Below are 18,102 nucleotides of genomic sequence, written 5' to 3'. Positions count from 1 at the left end.
AACTAAGTTCATAATAGTGATAACAGTTAGTATGTTTCCTATTAAATGGATATGGATTGAAATTTTAGATAAAAATAAAAGTCATAAATAGATTTTTACGTTATATTAACCAAAGCAAACGTAACGTTTACGAAGCGCTCCAGTCCTGGGCGGAGCCTCCCCATGAGGGAGCGGGAGCGGCAGCCGGAGCTGGGGCGGTGTTGCCCCACTCTTCTTGTACCTGAACATCACAATTTTATTAGTACCTACCAACCACGAGACTAATTTTATATAGGTACATCAGTGGAAAATCTAATTGAAGTGTACAGTATCTTACGTATTTAGTTTTTGTTTTGTGCAAAAATAATACTGTCACTGGCCTGGTATACTAGCACTACCAACAGTTTCAGTGAAAAATAGGTCCAAGATATTAAGAATGACTTCGATTTACTCTGATCTTTGCAAGAAGCGAAGTCTTTTAGAGGGTTAAGGGTAGGTAATAATTGTATTTGCAAGATTTTCAAAAATCTCCGCAAAATGTTCTCTTATATACTATATCGAATTAGTTCTAGTCTCGTACCTGGGCGGCCCAGTCTTCTTGTGCAGGTGGGGCACCGAAGGCTGGTGCTGGGGCTGGCGCGGCATCTTCGGCCCATGAAGTGACGGGCTCGACGGCCTCGTTCCAGTCCTCGTGCACGGGCGCGGGCACCTCGGGCTTAGGCGCAACCACGGCTTGTTGCTGAAAACATATGTGCTTGGTCATAAATTGTCCAAAACCAATGAAGTTTAAAACTTTTAATATGACACAGGTAAATACTATGATGTTAAACATTACACAAGTTCAGCTTCTATAATCAGGTAAACAAAAATCTAGTTAAAAAGGTCACAAGAAATTAAATTTAATACAGGTATAAATTGAATTAAAAACAACGACCTGCTCCTTGGCCTGTTGCTCCTCCTTCTCGCTTTCTTCGGGGTCACGGTAGAAGAAGAGATCGACGACAACATCCCAGCGCTGGTCGCGGGCGAGCACGCCACGCAGTCTCAAGACCTCACGGGCGAGCAACCACCACATAAGACCAATGGAGTGGGACGACTGAAGACAAAGTTTATAAAATATCATTATTAAATTCTGCCATGATTGTTATAATAAATTTGAAAACTCCATATTATCTTTGAATTCTTACATCTTTTTTTTATAATTATGAAAATAGATATATCAAAATTAAATATGTTACCTTGGTGTTGCATGGAATAGCAATGTCGACGAAGCGAAGGGGAGAGTCTGTGTTGCAGAAAGCAATAACAGGAATGTTCACATATGAAGCCTCAGTGATGGGCTGGTGGTCCTGGGCAGGGTCCAAAACAATCAGGAGACGGGGCTCACGGAAAGCAGCTTGGATCTGTCCAGAAAAAAAGATTTGTTAGTATGATCAACAATTATTTTGATTTACAGAAATGTTTACCTACTTAGTTGGTAATTCAGAATAGGTTGTAATCATTTCTGCATTAAATGCAGTCAGTGGTTCCTTAGTTTGTTTGTCATCATAAAAAGGTGTTTTTGTTTATTATAACTTGCAGTGATTATTAATATTAAATCTTTGAATATATTTTGAATTAATACAGAATTCAAGTTGATGCCTAATATACTGTGTTGACTTAAGGTAGAAAAAACTCTGAATTCACTGACCAATTCATAGTTCTCTGAACTTGGAACCTGATTGAATACAAATTGTAACTGTGACAATAATCTTGTTAGTAAATACCTGGTTAGTGAAGGCACCAGGAGTGAAACGTCCAGCAATAGGGGTAGCTCCGGTGTGAGCGGCGAACTTCAGGACAGCACGCTGACCGAAGGGACGCGACGAGATGACGAACACATCAGCTGGGTTCTCAATAGCGACGACCGCACGGGCGGCCAGCACCAGCTTCTCCCAGGTACGGCGCAGGTTGATGACGTGAGTGCCATCAGCGCGGCGCTTGTATACGTACGTTTCCATCTACAACATATAATTAGGAGTAAAAAAGCTGTTGTAAACATAGCTAAAATGATTAATTTTTAAGATGCTGTCAGTTGGGAGAATAGATCGTCAATAGATTCAGACAAAAATATATGGAACGGATTCTTATATCATCATATTAATGTAGCAGATATAATAAAATATAATGTGACCAAAAAGTTTAGTGCATACATCTCGTAGGTTATGTTCTTGTTTTGAGACCCACCTGGAAGTTAACATTTTCCGACCCGAGATGGGTGGTAGCCGCAAGCATCTTGGTTACATCCTCCTCATTGAGGGCAAGTATGTCTAATCCTCCCGACATCGTTGCGTTTATTTGAGTAACGACTAAACCTGGAACAAATGTGACACCGCGGTAAAACACACTGAAACAACTTTATTGCGAAGTATAATGCACAAATATCGCCGGTTTTCACAAATACGATTGTATTGTATGATATTTAAACGTTTTGCATCATTACAAATATAAAGATTTATGTTATAAATAAAGATTTAAAAAATTACTTACGCGTGTAATGCCACTGGGAGGCGAAATGGACCTAAAAGAACTGTCAAACGCAGTTGTCACTGTTATCAAATTGTTTTGACAGGTGGTGACGTTTGAAGACAACTTCATGTCTATAGACATCTCACTCGCTTGTACTCTTAAAACAGTTTGTTAGAAAGAAACAAGTATTATGAGACGCATGAAGGTCTGACAAAAATTCGATTTTGACTTGAGAGTAGCGTTCATGAATTATGTTGATATTATAGACCTCAACAGAAAATACAGAGTCTCATTTCAATATTATATTTAAGGGTTCTTTATAATAAAAAGGCTACGATTATTTTTTACCATTTAAATTTTTTTACAAATATATGTTATCAAAACCAAGAATTTATTCACAAAATAATATAATTAAAATATTCATTCATTCATACATCTTAAATTAATAATGTTTAGTTCGCTTGAAAAATATTGCAGGCTACGTTGGTAATGGCTATTACCCTTCGATCGCCTGATCGATAGATCAATCATCCGAGAGTCTTCTGCAGTGGGTCTATTACGTTCACTTTGCTTTCTAAAATACTCACTCGTGTTCGAATTTTTAACATTTTTATGTCTTAATATGCTTAGTTTCGGGGACTTACTCGGGTAAACAACGTTTTTTATATAGTTTTCAGTTTTGCAAACTTTGTAGTTTGCAATGCCATTAGTTTTATAAAAACGCATAGTGAAATATCAGAAAAAAAGGTGATTTTTTTTTCTTAATCAAAATTTAGTAAGCCTTTTTGGTACCTACGTACAGTGTTTTATAAAAACGTTTTCTATTACTAAAGTACCTAGGTACCTAGATTTAGTTTATTTTACTCAAAAGCTAAAATAAATTGTGAGCTTGGCAACACATAGCATAATGCATTGAAGATTTAATATTTTATCTATGGCAACATCAAAATACTTATGTGACTGGTGATGTGACTGATGTGTGGCCCGTGAACGGAGAATATTTTTCCCGTATCGGCAATAAAACGCAATAATTTGAGATCGTTCTGTAAGACAATTTATGCATTATGATTACTTTACTGCCCTGACCTCAAGTGTTGATAAGAGTTTGTATACTTTGTGAGTTATTTTGGTATTCGGTGACATTTTAGTGAAGTGCCTAATTTGATCATGGAGGCTATAGCCAAACACGATTTCACTGCAACTGCTGATGATGAGCTCAGCTTTAGGAAGAACCAGGTTCTCAAGGTACGTGAATACTCTTTGAACTGATTTGATTTGGATTATATTTCGTGACATGACAGGTTCTTTCTAGAATTTTTAATATTACAGATACTAAACATGGAGGACGATATGAATTGGTACAGGGCTGAATTAGACGGCAAAGAAGGACTTATTCCTAGTAATTATATTCAAATGAAAAGTCACAGGTAAACAGTTATATTCTGTAAAGAATTTACATATTTCTATTAATAGTCATACATAAATCTTAACGATTAATGAAGATTGTAAAAACAAGATAGGTATTTATGTTTAGAATAACAAGAACCCGTTGTGTATCACATAAATCTTAGTTATTGGATACATGTTGAAATTTCCACACACAAAACATTAGTGCACGCATTACCTGTGAAAACCGATGTTATTTTACTATGCAAATGTAACGAGATTGTTGAAATAAAACTAATTTGTATAGGTTATAAAAAGCTTTCGGATTAAACGAAAGTTTATTGTGGTCATGGCTAAAGTTTATTCAGATAAAACACTATAATGTGACAGTCCTAACTTTTTAATGGCATGAAAAATGTGAAAACTGTCATAACAAACTCATACAATCAATCTAACAAAATAAATTGTATGTGGGTGTTCAGACTTGTTCCTTTATAATATAATTTCCATTAGAAAAACAATGATAATGTGTCATAGATTTATGTATGTAAACTTAAAGCTCACTGACTTTAACTAGAATGCAAATGTATAAATATTTTTATTATAACTAGAAACTGTATTTTAGTTGGTATTACGGAAGAATCACAAGAGCAGATGCAGAGAAACTCTTAGCAAATAAACCAGAGGGTGGTTTTTTGATAAGGATCAGTGAATCAAGCCCCGGAGACTTCTCCTTATCTGTCAAGTAAGTAACTGTCACATATGAATAATACAGATAACATAATAATAATATTGTATGGTTCTCAGAATGTTCACATTTTCCTATTGGATTATGCATGAATCATTTCATGATAATGTATTAAAGTTGTCACAATTGTTACAACTAGATGAGCAAGTATTGATCTGGGTGTCATTCCCCTGTTTCGTTATTGTTATGTGTTTTCAATAATATTACAGTAATTACTGATTTAGAATATGTGTAAACTGTCTGCAAAAACGATAACATTATAATATGATATAGCTTCACACACACCTCTGCCAAAACTTTGGGTATAACACATTATATTATGTATATGAAGCAAGACCTTTATAATCAATAATATATTCTTAAAAATGGGACTATCCAGCCTGCCCAGTTAAGTATGATAATATATAATATAAACTAATAGATACCTAATTCATTCTCCTGTGTACATAAATGTGGTTTTTCTGTGTAAATATAAGCTTTCTTTAGTCAGTTTCCTTATTATTTAATATACTTAGTCACATTACAATGGCAGTGAGATCTTTTTCAATTTAAATAGGAAGTGTACAAATTTCTTATCAATTCTATTCACCAACCACATAGTGCTTTATTCAAATTAACAAAGTTGTAGTTATATACAGAAATCATAGGGAGAGATTACTGATAGGTAAACTACACATCTTTTATGCTAAATTTCATGTAGGATACACTGAAGTCATATAAATGACTGAATCAAATCTAGCTTATGCCCGGTTTCTGAGGCATATTTAGGGGTTAGTTTATCTATTTAAACAATGTTTGTATGAGCTTAAAGACTATTGACTAGATAAACTGCTGATAATTAATGTACCTCAGAAGCTGGTAGTCAGATGAACTGATTAGAAAAAAAGACAGAAAATTGGTAAAACCATTTAAATTTTCCTGATAACATATTCCTTATATCTGTCCTTTTATATACATATATAATATTCATATACATTAATATTAAAGCATATTTGTGCCAGGATATAACTTTTCATAGATGTGAAGTATATTTTAAACAAATGATACAAAAAAATATAATTGATCCGTAAACAGTATTGTTATTCATTCTTATCACATAGACTCTTACTGGAAAGAAAAGTGACTGTTATTATCTTAAAATAGGTAATATTTGTTATTAATTTATTAATAGCTAAGTCATTTAGTTATGTACTTAGCCACTTATTTAATATACCCATATTAATAAAAGACAAGCTTATTATAGCCCGTATTGCCAACTTTTTACACAATATTTAATTTCACATATTATTAAGTTGATTTTCTAAATATGTACATGCACCCCTTTTCCCCATAAGGATAGGCAGACACCTGTACCTATTAATTAAATATAATCCACCAGTTTAATGACATAATAACTTTACAATATTATTAAAAATCATAATGTTGAAATATAATTCTTATAAAACACCAAATATGGCCAGTCCTTAAACAATTTAACTGTCCACCTCACTCAATGATGAATAACCTTCTAAATAAGTCAGTAATATGTTACTCATGAATTTATTATTAGGCTCATAGTCAAATGCAGTTTCTAAAATGGACATTCCATTTAAAGCACATTGAATAACATAAAATAAACAACTAAAAATATATCCATCCATCTCTCACATAGAATTTTGTTTCGCGCCAAATCCAGTTGTCCATACGTATCCGCCCGCCATATTTAAATTTAAGCTAGCTTCTAATCTGACATATATGAATATGTAATATTAAACTTAATTACTTTATGATAGCTTCCTATTTCGTTACTCCTACGTCGAGAGTTGTGATCAAAAAGTTTCTCATTTATCTGCAAACACATTGTCACATACTCGACTCTTGTTTCCATATAAGCTTATTGTCAAATGATCAATAAGTCAATAGTTAAGTGGTACATGAGGTGACGCACAACAAACAATTTCATTACAGTTTAAATTGGTAGTTAATAAAAAATAAGGTTCGCGCCTCGGGAGCGCGCCATGACTCACTACTACATGGCGACGTTTTATTTTGTCTTGATTCTGTCTTGGCATGTATTAGTCATATTCATCTCAGCAACTCAGTACTGTTACCATAACGATAGATAACTTGATTTATATGTACCTATAACATAGATTTTCTGTATTGGTATTGAACCTAAGCGCTTTATGCGGCTAGTTTTTTTATGTTCGATTTTCCAGGAATTAGTATCTAGAATTTGGGACGCCTATAACAAACCAAGATGTTGTGTTCGTTTACTCTAGCGTCTATATCCGTTGCATTGTTAGACGAATTAAGCAGACTAATATGAATATGTTAGGCTCGCACGCAGACATCCTTGACCTATGCTATTGAACCGATCATTTACCCCGTCTACTGAATGTTGCTACGTGTGAAAGAAGACGAATGAGAATGTAATCAACGAGATATTTTAACCTGCAAAAAATCATAAACTTTGTTGTCTGCACGAAAGTAAGCAAGTTAGAAAGTACTGAGAAAATCAGTGCGTGTAAAAAATATATAAATGTAAGAAAACATTCATAACGATTGTGAAGTTTTCTCTATTTAAAACCAGTTCCCTGTCAAATAGTATGAATCAGCGGTACGGAGATTGCGCTGAAACCAGTTTTGGGCTATAGGTTTTGGAACGGGGCCTCATTTGAGTTGAAACATACCGTTTGATAGACGTATACCAAAAATATTTTAAAAATGTATGTTTAAAAAAGTAGGTAAATAAACTGTTTTGTAAACGTCTCCGTATTTAGACATGTCAAACTTTCTTAAATGCTCGTGAAGACAGACCCTTGAAGCAGACTTTACAAATCATCTTGACGCTGTCAAGTAATAAGTCTCACGGGTTTTTTTCAAATACTTACATACTTCGCCTAACTTTTGCCTACATGATCGACGTAATGTAACGTAAAACACTAAACTTCAATGATAACAGGAAAAAGTAAACTAAATTCTGCAACATTACATCAGCCATCCTGTATCTAATAAGAAACTCATTGGTAACACACACATTCTGATATATTATTACAGAACCAACAATTTCATTGACGTTGTATTTATGTGACGTCGTGACTCAATTAGTTATACAAATATTTTATTAGTCGTTGGATGGCTCTCATACCGATCGATATTTGTTCTCAGATGTCCGGATGGCGTGCAACACTTCAAAGTACTTCGGGATGCTTCCAGCAAGTTCTTCCTGTGGGTAGTGAAGTTCAACTCTTTGAACGAGCTGGTCGACTATCACCGTACTGCATCCGTGAGCCGTCTTCAGGATGTGAAGCTCAGGGATGTGGTGCCCGAAGAGGTAAGCTGAATCTTCTTTATCAACTACCACAAAGGTGCTTCATTTACTCTGAATAGCCTATTCAGTTTGAATTGTACATAAAGCTTGATAGTGTTTTGTCGAGCACATTCTTCATGATATTTGGTCAACAATGTAAGTTATGGTCCACATTGCAATTTTCTTCTCGTAATAGGCTAGTAGTGTCTATTTTGGTTAATCGTCTCTGTCACGACCAATCAAATTGGTTTTCTAGTAAACTTGACCTGGAAAAGATAGCAAATTATAGAACTGAGTTCAGTTGTTTTCGACGTGCTTGCGTCACGGGTTTTACGTCAATGACAAGGGTAGCCTAGATGAGTAGTCGGTATAAAACTCCTTATATCTTCTGCCGTACTGATATTCTATGTTGTGGAGAAAAGTGTTCGTATTGGAATTGTTTAATTCGAATCGTCACCAGCTTTTTCCTTTTCAATATTATCAGCATGCTTATTTATTGAACTTAAGATATCGAATTATTTTTCACATACAATAAAACGGTTCAATGAGCATGACAATCGTAAGATGAAGCGTTTAACGCGCCATACGTATTGCGTATTTACGAATGCGGCAAAAAGGGGTTTTACTCGATATTCATACCTACATATTACCAGTCGCTGCTATTTTATTCTGGGGCATTAGTTTCTATGTACCCTAAGCTATTGCGCAAAGCACTTGTGTAATAGCCTGAGAAAAGATATTATCAGATATTAGCGCCCATTCTTTACCGGTTGCGGCAACTAAGCGACTCAGAACAATTTAATAATGTTTGTTTTAAAAAAGCTAATGATCATAATACCTCTAAGCTATGTTGTTTAAGACTACCAGTAGGCCTTTTTCAATACGTCGGAAACTACCTACCTCACATTCACATAAATCGTTGCATCAACATAATTTGAAGTTAATGTGGCCATAAGGGAGGGTTTAGTGAGCCAAGTGCGTATACCGAATTCCAATTTCAGTCGACATATTATCGATTTCCACCTTCAAATGTGGAATCTAATTCAAACATTGGGCTACAAACATGACTCGTCTATGACGAAATCATTTTTTATATGTAAAAGAAAACGATACCAGGAAAACTCCCTTTTGCCCCGTTTCCATTAGCGCGATTTATACTCGTTCAATACATTTGTGTGAAACTGAACTATGTAAATAGTGCGGCCGCGCTGACCCTGATACAACCAAAATAACCCGGTCAAAACTAAACTGATCTTTGATTACGAGTTAGTATACCGCCTCCGTTAATATATTCTACTACTTTTTTTATTCGTTTCAAATTAATTAGAAGGGAAAACATGTTGAACACCGTTCATATTTAATTTGGTAATAAAATAAAGAAATTGTGAGAGATAAATATGTTCTCAGATAACGTAAACCCTTTAAAAACAACACACGAATGCTGACTATCACATGTTGGCTTTTTCGGTCTTTTACAGCTCCATTTCTGAGAACTAAATTGTGACGTGTTTTCATGATAAAACCGTAATTATAACGTCGGTTGATATGAAGGACGGGCCTTGGGAAAAGAACCGAAGGTTATTAATTGACGGTGATCATAAAATAATTGTAGTAAATTAACAAGTTTAATGAGTGATGTGCGCGGTTTCCACACAAAACATAAATACTAAACCATCTGTCCGTTTGTTTGTCAATAACGAGACGAACTAGTGACCTAATTTTTGCCAAATATTGAGTTCACTTCGGTTGTCTATTTCGTTTTCGACCTCACTAGAGCCAACACGGCTGGGAATTAATGGTATTTCGTCGCGTACACAGATTTCTTTCAGAACTCTGCTATAATATGGAGAAGTCATACGAACAGTGATGATTTCCTTCGCTATAAATTAAAAGATAGGAGTAATTAAAATCCAAAGTTAGAACAAAGGTTGCCGGATTAGTTTGACTCCCGAATTATGACTTGTCGTTAATTTCCCTTACACTCGTGTACATAAATGTAGATTATGTACCACAATTGTGTCCTGAAGTTTTCCCACGGCGAGTTAACGGGCCATTGCATTTCATTGAATGATTACTGACTATATTATCGTGACTCATACGACTGGTGTATTTGGTTGTATAATTTCAAAGCGTTGAGCGCAAATGAGGAAAGTGAAAGAGTAATGTTAATACAAGTTTTCGCGCTGTGTAGGAAATTCCAATCTATATGGGGGCATCGCACGTCATTATAATAAAGAGGTAAAATATGTTTTGTAAGGGGTAACATCCACTTAATTTATTTTAGGATGCTTTTAGGTGGACTAGTAGGAAAGTTGCCTGGTATTGATTTGGAGATTAATCTGATATTCTTCCTCCGATTTTGAATTCTTGTTCCTGGACTTTTTTCCCGTATTTCAGCCTATCGGTGGATATTACGGTGAAATAGAACTTCTTCGGTATTTATTTTCTTCTTAGTGGGTGTGTTTCTCACCTCTCTTGTTTCGTACCGAATCACAGTCTTCAATATTCCTTAGACCAAGAAGGTCAGCTAAGAACAAAGTTCTTTTAAACCTTTGTCTTAAAAATTAACTAAAGGATCTTTATGAATTTGCATCAGACCTCGTATCTGATGACATTTATTATGTTATTTATTTTGATAGGAATTTACAGGAACTAGTTTTTAAAGTTGACGTGTTTAGGTCAGATTAAGAATCTATTTGACCCACTTGCCAGAGTTGAGTTCAGGTTTTATTTACCGTAGAAGCGTATTACTTTGGCCGGCAAAAGTTATATATTGTATTTAAAAATATATACGAAGAACTTATGCACCAATAATGCTGATTAACAAATACATTGTCAGCTTTTACAAATAAAAAAATCGCATATTACGATTTACTTTATTTTCTAGCCTTGCCGACGAATGTAACCCGTTTCTACGGTACTATCGATACAATATTATCATCTGATTGAGGTCCACAAATATTCTGCAATATATTACACCCTCTGCACTACCACATACGAACACAACGGCCACGTTGTGTTGTGATTCCGTCAGCATTTTGAATAGTTGCATCATTGCTATAGCTTTACGAGGCTTGAGAGATATCACCCATAACCTCACCCTGTACAGCAACAAATAAGAGTACAAACATTGTTCTAGACACTAGATTATTGTTTAATGACGCTTTTGTCACTTGTGTGGGCATAACCGGTATGGTTTCAGGGGGTTACCCGTAATTAACTAAAGTAACTATGGTCAAATCTGACCTCATGGGAAGGGACCCCCATAACCCTGTTCCTGGATATGCCCATGCCTAGTATCACCTAACTTTTCCAGGCCTAACCTAGTAAGGATTAACGGTAAATATTTAAGTATAGTGTCTGTTGTCATTTATAAAATAAGGTGTACTTATTTAAAATTCTAATGAAATGTTCTCTGAATGTTTCATTCGAATTTCAATGTTATGTTGTTTAAAAATAATTGTATATTTTATTCTGTTACTCTGTTTCTTGTTTTTGTTATTACTTTTTCTTCTCTGTGTACTTCTTCTGTATTTTAAAAAGAATAGGGTCTACAATTTAGGCTGCAGAGTGATTAAAATTAGACAGAAGCCTTATGTGCATTTTAAGGATAGGTATCCCCGTACATGAGTCATATTTAAATGTACATAAAAGCAAACAGAACGGTGGCAATTTTCCTCACAAAATTCTATATCGTTAGCGAATCTAATATGATGTGGGAATAAGTTATCCTTAACTAACCACTTGTTTGACGCAAATGATAATTGGGAACTGTGACTTTTATGGATGTATTTGACATAAGACCATTCATGATGAAGCTTTTACTTTACTGTACTGTTACAAAAGCAAAGTATTTTTATTGCTTACATAATAATATATTAAGACCGGCCGATATGGCATTAAAATACCTTACTTATAATAGCCTAATTCCTCTCTTATTCCGGACGGAGACCCTTGCCCAGCTGTCGGACATTAATGGCCTGTTTTTGTAATACGAGGAGTGTCTAGGTGTAATTTATCTGCACACAGAATAATTCACACAATGCTTAATTAAGCTAGAAAGTTAGTATTTCTTGGCAGACGTAAATGAACGCTATGTATAAAGAAGTTATATCTTAAACGAAGATATAACACGTAAATGTTGACGTAGTTATTCACACCGTCCGCTAATTTACTGCAACACTTAGTTAATTGAATGATTTCAATTAATTTTCGTAATTGCCACCTACCGCCGCTGTGTACTCAGTTCGTTAAGCTAATGGCTTTATTTGGTTTCGAATTTGTACAAACAACGTTTACCTAAATACTATTCATGCAAGGCCATCGTACCGAGTTTTCGATGTTTATAATAAATGGTGAACATTTATTGTAGATACCAGGTACAGTCAGCGGTCAAACATTTTAATAAATTGTCATATTTTCAAAAACTATTTTTATTATTTTTAAAAAACATTTAAAATGTAATAAATTAGTTTAAAATTTGTGAAATTACAGAAACATTTTATCAATTACAAAAGTGAAATTACTTTTGTATTATTAACTTCAAAGTAATTTTATAATTGTTGAAGATTTGTTTTTTGACTAATGACCATAAAATCATTGATATTTTTATTCAAAGTACCTAGTCCAAATGCGACAGTATTACATAATTTGGCCGCTGGCTGTACCTAATTAGTTTTATTTAGGCGTTAAGCGGAAATTCATTATAGAACAATGATCAGGGAGGATAAACCCACGTTTAGGCTCCGGTATGCTCGAACTTCAGCGACGTGACTATTGCATTTGAAGGTTGCTAAAACAATCACTATGCCTGTGGTCAATCTGTAAAAGCAATAACAAATTATTTGTATGATTTATATAAGTGGTTCTCAATTATTTTAATCGACCTCGAAAATTATTATAAAAGTAATACCTACTTGACAAAACTTTGTAATAATTTTCCTCTAGGTATTAAAATATAAATTTTAATTAGAACGGATGATGTCAAAGTGACGAGTACGTAATATTTTTACCACAAGATAGTGACGCTATTTTAAGAATATAAATTAGAATTACTTTATTCACCTCTAGAAAATTTAAAAAAAAAGGATTCGCCATAAAATACTTATGTATTTGGGTCATGTAGCAGCAAAGTAAGCCGTATTATTATATGGCTTGGATTTCAATATTCTCCTATTTTCTTTGTTTTTGTCATTCATCTATTCTTGATTTCCTTTCTATAATTTGTTTAATTTAGAATTGTGTCTGTTAATTAGTGTTAGATAATATTTAATGTTCTACGTGAGAGTGTTTAAGGGCACATTTATGGACATACGAATTTTCGCACTCATTTTGATGCAAGCATAACCAGCCGTTAGCCTGGCGGCATCACAGCACGTAATCTGAAGCAAAGCTTTAAACAGAAAAAACATATTCACATGTACAAGGAATATTTCTCTTGGTTTTTAAATATAATATATTTTATTATTATGAGTCGCAAGTTAGCTCCGTTAAAAGCATTTAATTCAGGGATCTGTGTCGGTGATCGGTGTGCACAAAAATAAATTTGTTTTGCTTTAAAAAATCTTCATAGAAAATGAGAGAGAATGAGAAAAATACGGCTGGAAATGAATTCACATTTCATACGATTGCACTGCATTCTGTAATTGAGTGATCAAAGTCTGTAAATGGGCCCTTACATACTTTAAAATTCGAAGAATGTTAAATTGAATTTATGTTGATTTGAGATCGGAAATAACATTATATGAATTTACGTTTGATTAAAGACATCATACCTATAGGCTAAGCACGGCTCAATGCACATCATAACTATCAGCATCAGTCTTGGAAGAAGTTGTCAATTTGTTTATTATATTACTTTTATAATAAATAAAGGACAATAAGTGCTACAATACGTTGTCTTTTTTCTCTCAGATGTTGAGTTATATCAGGTATATCGTAAACATTCCAAGCCGCTAAGATAAGGCCACCTTGCACTATCAAACCGTTCTAAAAGTCAATAAAAGTCGGGAACTGTAATATCAATCGCAACAAGTACATAACATATCTCAGTTTAATGTTGCATTCGTGCTAAGTCTGGGGTTTATGTTAAATGTTCGTTATCATACACATACATTTTTGTTATAATTTTGTTCTTGGCGCATTTTCACTACTCCTTAAAGCTTCCAATAAGTAAATCAATTTTGAGATTGTTGTTTTTTAATGTCAAAAAAATAAAAAGGGCACGTTTTACTTTTGATTTCGGCATTTTCTATGGGGTAACTTTTTGGAAGTTTACAGCGTTCGATCACGGTATCATATTTTATGTGAATGGATTAAAGCGCTGGGTTTTATCAAACGACCACTACGTTACGTTTTTATGTTACTCAAACCACAAACAATTTCGCTATTGTCGAATTATTGAAAGAAAATGAATACATTTTACATTTTATCATCAGTCTTCGAATACTGAAAGTATCGGGTGCCCTGTTGTTCTCAATTAAAAAAGCAATAACGAATAGTGAGAACGTGTCATCAGTAGGGACCAAGCCGAACTAAGGTGATTGTGATGATGATTATGATGTTGCTTCACACCCGATATCGGCTACAGCGATTGCTTCGTGACCGGTGATGTGGAATATGTTATACTAATATGTTGTGTTGCAATGTATTACAGATGCTGGTCCAGGCGCTGTACGACTTCACGCCGCAGGAGGCTGGTGAGCTGGAGTTTAGACGTGGTGACGTCATCACCGTCACCGACCGCTCAGACCAGCATTGGTGGCAGGTATGTATTCATCTATATATCAGTTTAAACAAGATTATTCAAGCTATTTTATTAGCTATTTCCTATTGATCTATCATTCAAGATGTCATACGTAGGCTGATGGAATGAGTAGATTGATGTTATGGTAGCACGAGAGAGTTGCGTCTACCTCACACCTCTCTACTATCACTCACCTCTTCCTAATGGGCGTAACATTACATATTCGATTATTGTGCACAGGCGCAGACCATTGCGATGACCACTACGGTCTGCGCCTATGTGCCAAATAATCGAATATGAAATGTGCTTCCAACGAATATATGTTACATTCTGCCTTGTGCGTTACATCTACTGGAAACTAACGAATTTAAGAGGATTGTGATAATTCGTATCAGAGATGTACCTAATATCAGTGATGTTGTGTTGCAGGGTGAGATCGCACACCGCCGCGGCCTGTTCCCAGCATCGTACGTGACAGCGTATCACTCATAGTGCCCCGCGCCCGCGCCTCTCTCCCGCCCGCTCGTCCGGCGGACGTTGATCACACCTAGCGTTAGCGCACCATCATCATATCAATAACTCGCGCTAAACATTACATCGAAATTCAACTAATATAAGTAAAGCTATCGCATGAAAACGTTATAGTTTTCTTGGTTTTACTAGTGCATGTCGTGTCGAATTAGCGATTTTACGCGCTCTTAGTATAACTGGAGTTATTGAATATCCAAGCCACCGAGTGTCATCAATGTCTCGCTCGGTTGATGTTTGATTTTTATATAATGTTTTGACGAGTATATGGTGCTTAGTGTCCTACAGCTGTTTGATTACGATGGTTTTAATATAATATTTGATAACAATAATCGCGGATCGTAATCGTATATCTGTCCATTTTACTCGCGTGTTGGAACTGCCTTGTTTTTGCAATACCGTAAGATGTAATTTGGTAGTACAAAAGTTTGTGTCGTGTTCATCGTATTCATTGTTCTGTGACGAATTTATTGTCCTCTCATTTTTATATTGTGACAAGCGCTTGATGAGAGTAAATATTTTATCCTCGAAAACGTGCCAGAATGTTATTTGTAGTTTTTTTGAAATATACGTTTTAGTAATAAAGGTGAAAGGGATCAACTCAGTTGTACACTGACTACTCCCCACAAGTATATAGATTTTCTTATTTGATGTGATTTTTAAAGTATGACCATTATTTATCCCTGTATTAGTCTTTAATGCTCATTATTAAAATATTTACCATTTATATGTTAGTTAAGTGCTAATTTTAAGTTCGGTTTACATGTATTTGAATCTTATTTCGTTTATTATCGATATACAACATTGTATAATCTGGTACAGTAATCATGTAGAATATAAATAGTGTCCTCCAAAAGCTTAGCTCTCGTTAGAATTATGTACGGTTTGTGTTACGCACAATTTATAATGCCGCGAATAATGATATCAGTCGGGAATTATTTTATATATTGACGGTTTTATGAACGAACGGAGTGTATAGTGAGCGATGTATTTTATATAACGATATTATATGTTGTAACATCATGCTTTTGATAGCTTTGGACGTGTTAGTTTGACGCAAATTCGTTACCTGTACGTATTTTTACTATTTACCAATCGTAATAAATGCGAATGTCTAAAATGTTTAACGTAAAGTAATTCAATATATTAGTAAGGGCGACGAGGTGGCCGCTGGCCTCTAGTGTCGCTGGTGGCTGCTGGAGGCTAGGCGTAATCGCGATAGATCGATCAGGAGGTTCAGGAGGAGGTAACATCGTGGCACTCGGCGCTCGGCAGTGTCATTGTACTTAGTTAGCGTTTAACATTTAGTCAAGACTTGAAATTAATAAAAACTTTGAGTGATCGTTGATCCAATGTAGATATTTATTTTTGTTATTGTATTGTACCCAAAATTACTATATTTATGGAAACATAATTGATAGAATTTTAATGGTAACTGACGAACTCGAGTCGAGGTAATCCGTAGGGCAGATCGTTAGTGGTACGCGGTCACGTAATGTAATTGTAAGAAGTAAATGTTGACCGTGCATGTTTTACTATATCGTTTAAACAATTTCCCTTTCATCGAAGCATTTAAACTGTGTGTAATTATAGTATAAGTGTGGTACAGCTCTGTAACCCTGCTCTGTACCATGTGTGCAGTACGCATGTTGTGAGTGGTCAGCTGGCGACGTGTCGTTGCTCGGTACACATAGATCCGATAGTACGTGCCCAACATTGTGCTTATATAGCTATACTAGTGACGAGTAAGTGCATAAAGGCAAGTTTCAATAAATCGGAAGTGCTATAATCTATAATAATCAAATATTTAAATAATTTAAGTTATGATTCTCCAATATTGTGGAAGATGTATAATATTTTTTACTAATAAATTTAATATTATATTTGGAAGTTTTATTGTGTTACGCGGCGTATGCCTCAATATGTACGGTTTCTAGAAACGTGTAGCGGTAAAACATCGATTAGTAACGCAATTATAATTTGTATTACAAATGATTCACTTTCTATTTTAGGTTTGATTATTGGTAGTTATGTGAATGTAATATTAACTGGCGGGCGGCTGTTACAAGGACAAAGTACATATTATATCAAAGGAATCAAAATTCAATATCATGACTTGCCGCCGACGGCTAGCATGATGTTCTCGAAGGTAACCCAATAAACCAACGCCCATCTAATCCTAGGCCACGCCGGTGTAAAGCCCTTGTACAATGAAAATATGCCTACGTCTTGAATACAGCCCATAACTTTTTTGTTGGTGTGACCTTTGAAAAAAATGTGTTTTTAATTGAAACTTCAACAGCTAGATAAAGTAATTTATGAGTTAATTTTAATGTTGATAGTTTGATTTTCTACGAAGATGTGCATGTCAGAGTTCAAGCATGCGAAGCTGAACTGATTAATTTTGCATCTTTGAAATATTGTCCTGAAACATAGATTCTTTGGAGGAACTTTTTCTGAAGCTTACTTTCCATCCCGTCTTATACTATTCATGAGTCGCGTCTTGAGTAGGTACATCAACGTACGTCCTTAGAGTGGCAGTGACGAAACCGGCCATGAAAGACGCACCATGAAGCGAATATATAGCACTTTTAAAGGTGGCGGTTCGCAAGCGAGATCGACAAGTGAAACCGCGACTGGAGACTGAAATTTTAATTAAGCTCCGAAGGAAGCTTTCTTTCTGTTATACACTTGACTGTCTGCTGCACTGCATCCTGCAAAGATAGTTTAACGTTGCCACATAGATACCTCGCCGCTCAATGGTTCCAGGTCTCCTTTCTTGGTTATATGTACGCTACGATATTCCATCTGAAGATACACTTCATTCAATAACAGCGTTATTTTTAAATACATCAATAATTTACGTTTGAATAACTAGACTAGATGGCGCTAGCTGCCCGTTACCTTGTATCTGTT

The 18,102-nt window shown here is 35.0% G+C and overlaps 2 protein-coding genes across 2 annotated transcripts; one reads left to right on the top strand and one right to left on the bottom strand.

The window, feature by feature from the left end:
- Positions 1-88: 88 nt before the first annotated feature.
- sta (stubarista 40S ribosomal protein SA) lies at positions 89-2,633 on the bottom strand. The gene is made up of 7 exons (XM_076117270.1): positions 2,509-2,633; positions 2,206-2,333; positions 1,746-1,979; positions 1,218-1,382; positions 911-1,075; positions 560-718; positions 89-220 (listed from the first exon to the last, which is right to left on the bottom strand). Exons 2-7 carry the CDS (start codon positions 2,302-2,304, stop codon positions 128-130), a joined length of 915 nt encoding a protein of 304 aa, XP_075973385.1. The 5' UTR covers positions 2,305-2,333; positions 2,509-2,633; the 3' UTR covers positions 89-127.
- Positions 2,634-3,429: 796 nt separating this feature from the next.
- Positions 3,430-17,069, top strand: drk (growth factor receptor-bound protein 2 drk). The gene is made up of 6 exons (XM_076117268.1): positions 3,430-3,732; positions 3,817-3,914; positions 4,499-4,618; positions 7,772-7,937; positions 14,569-14,679; positions 15,088-17,069. Exons 1-6 carry the CDS (start codon positions 3,655-3,657, stop codon positions 15,148-15,150), a joined length of 636 nt encoding a protein of 211 aa, XP_075973383.1. The 5' UTR covers positions 3,430-3,654; the 3' UTR covers positions 15,151-17,069.
- The last annotated feature ends 1,033 nt before the right edge of the window (positions 17,070-18,102 follow it).

This window comes from Anticarsia gemmatalis, chromosome 8 (assembly GCF_050436995.1).
Source record: "Anticarsia gemmatalis isolate Benzon Research Colony breed Stoneville strain chromosome 8, ilAntGemm2 primary, whole genome shotgun sequence".
Lineage (NCBI taxonomy): Eukaryota > Metazoa > Arthropoda > Insecta > Lepidoptera > Erebidae > Anticarsia > Anticarsia gemmatalis.
The sequence above is the reverse complement of the archived record's forward strand: the minus strand, read 5'-3'. Positions and strand labels throughout refer to the sequence as shown.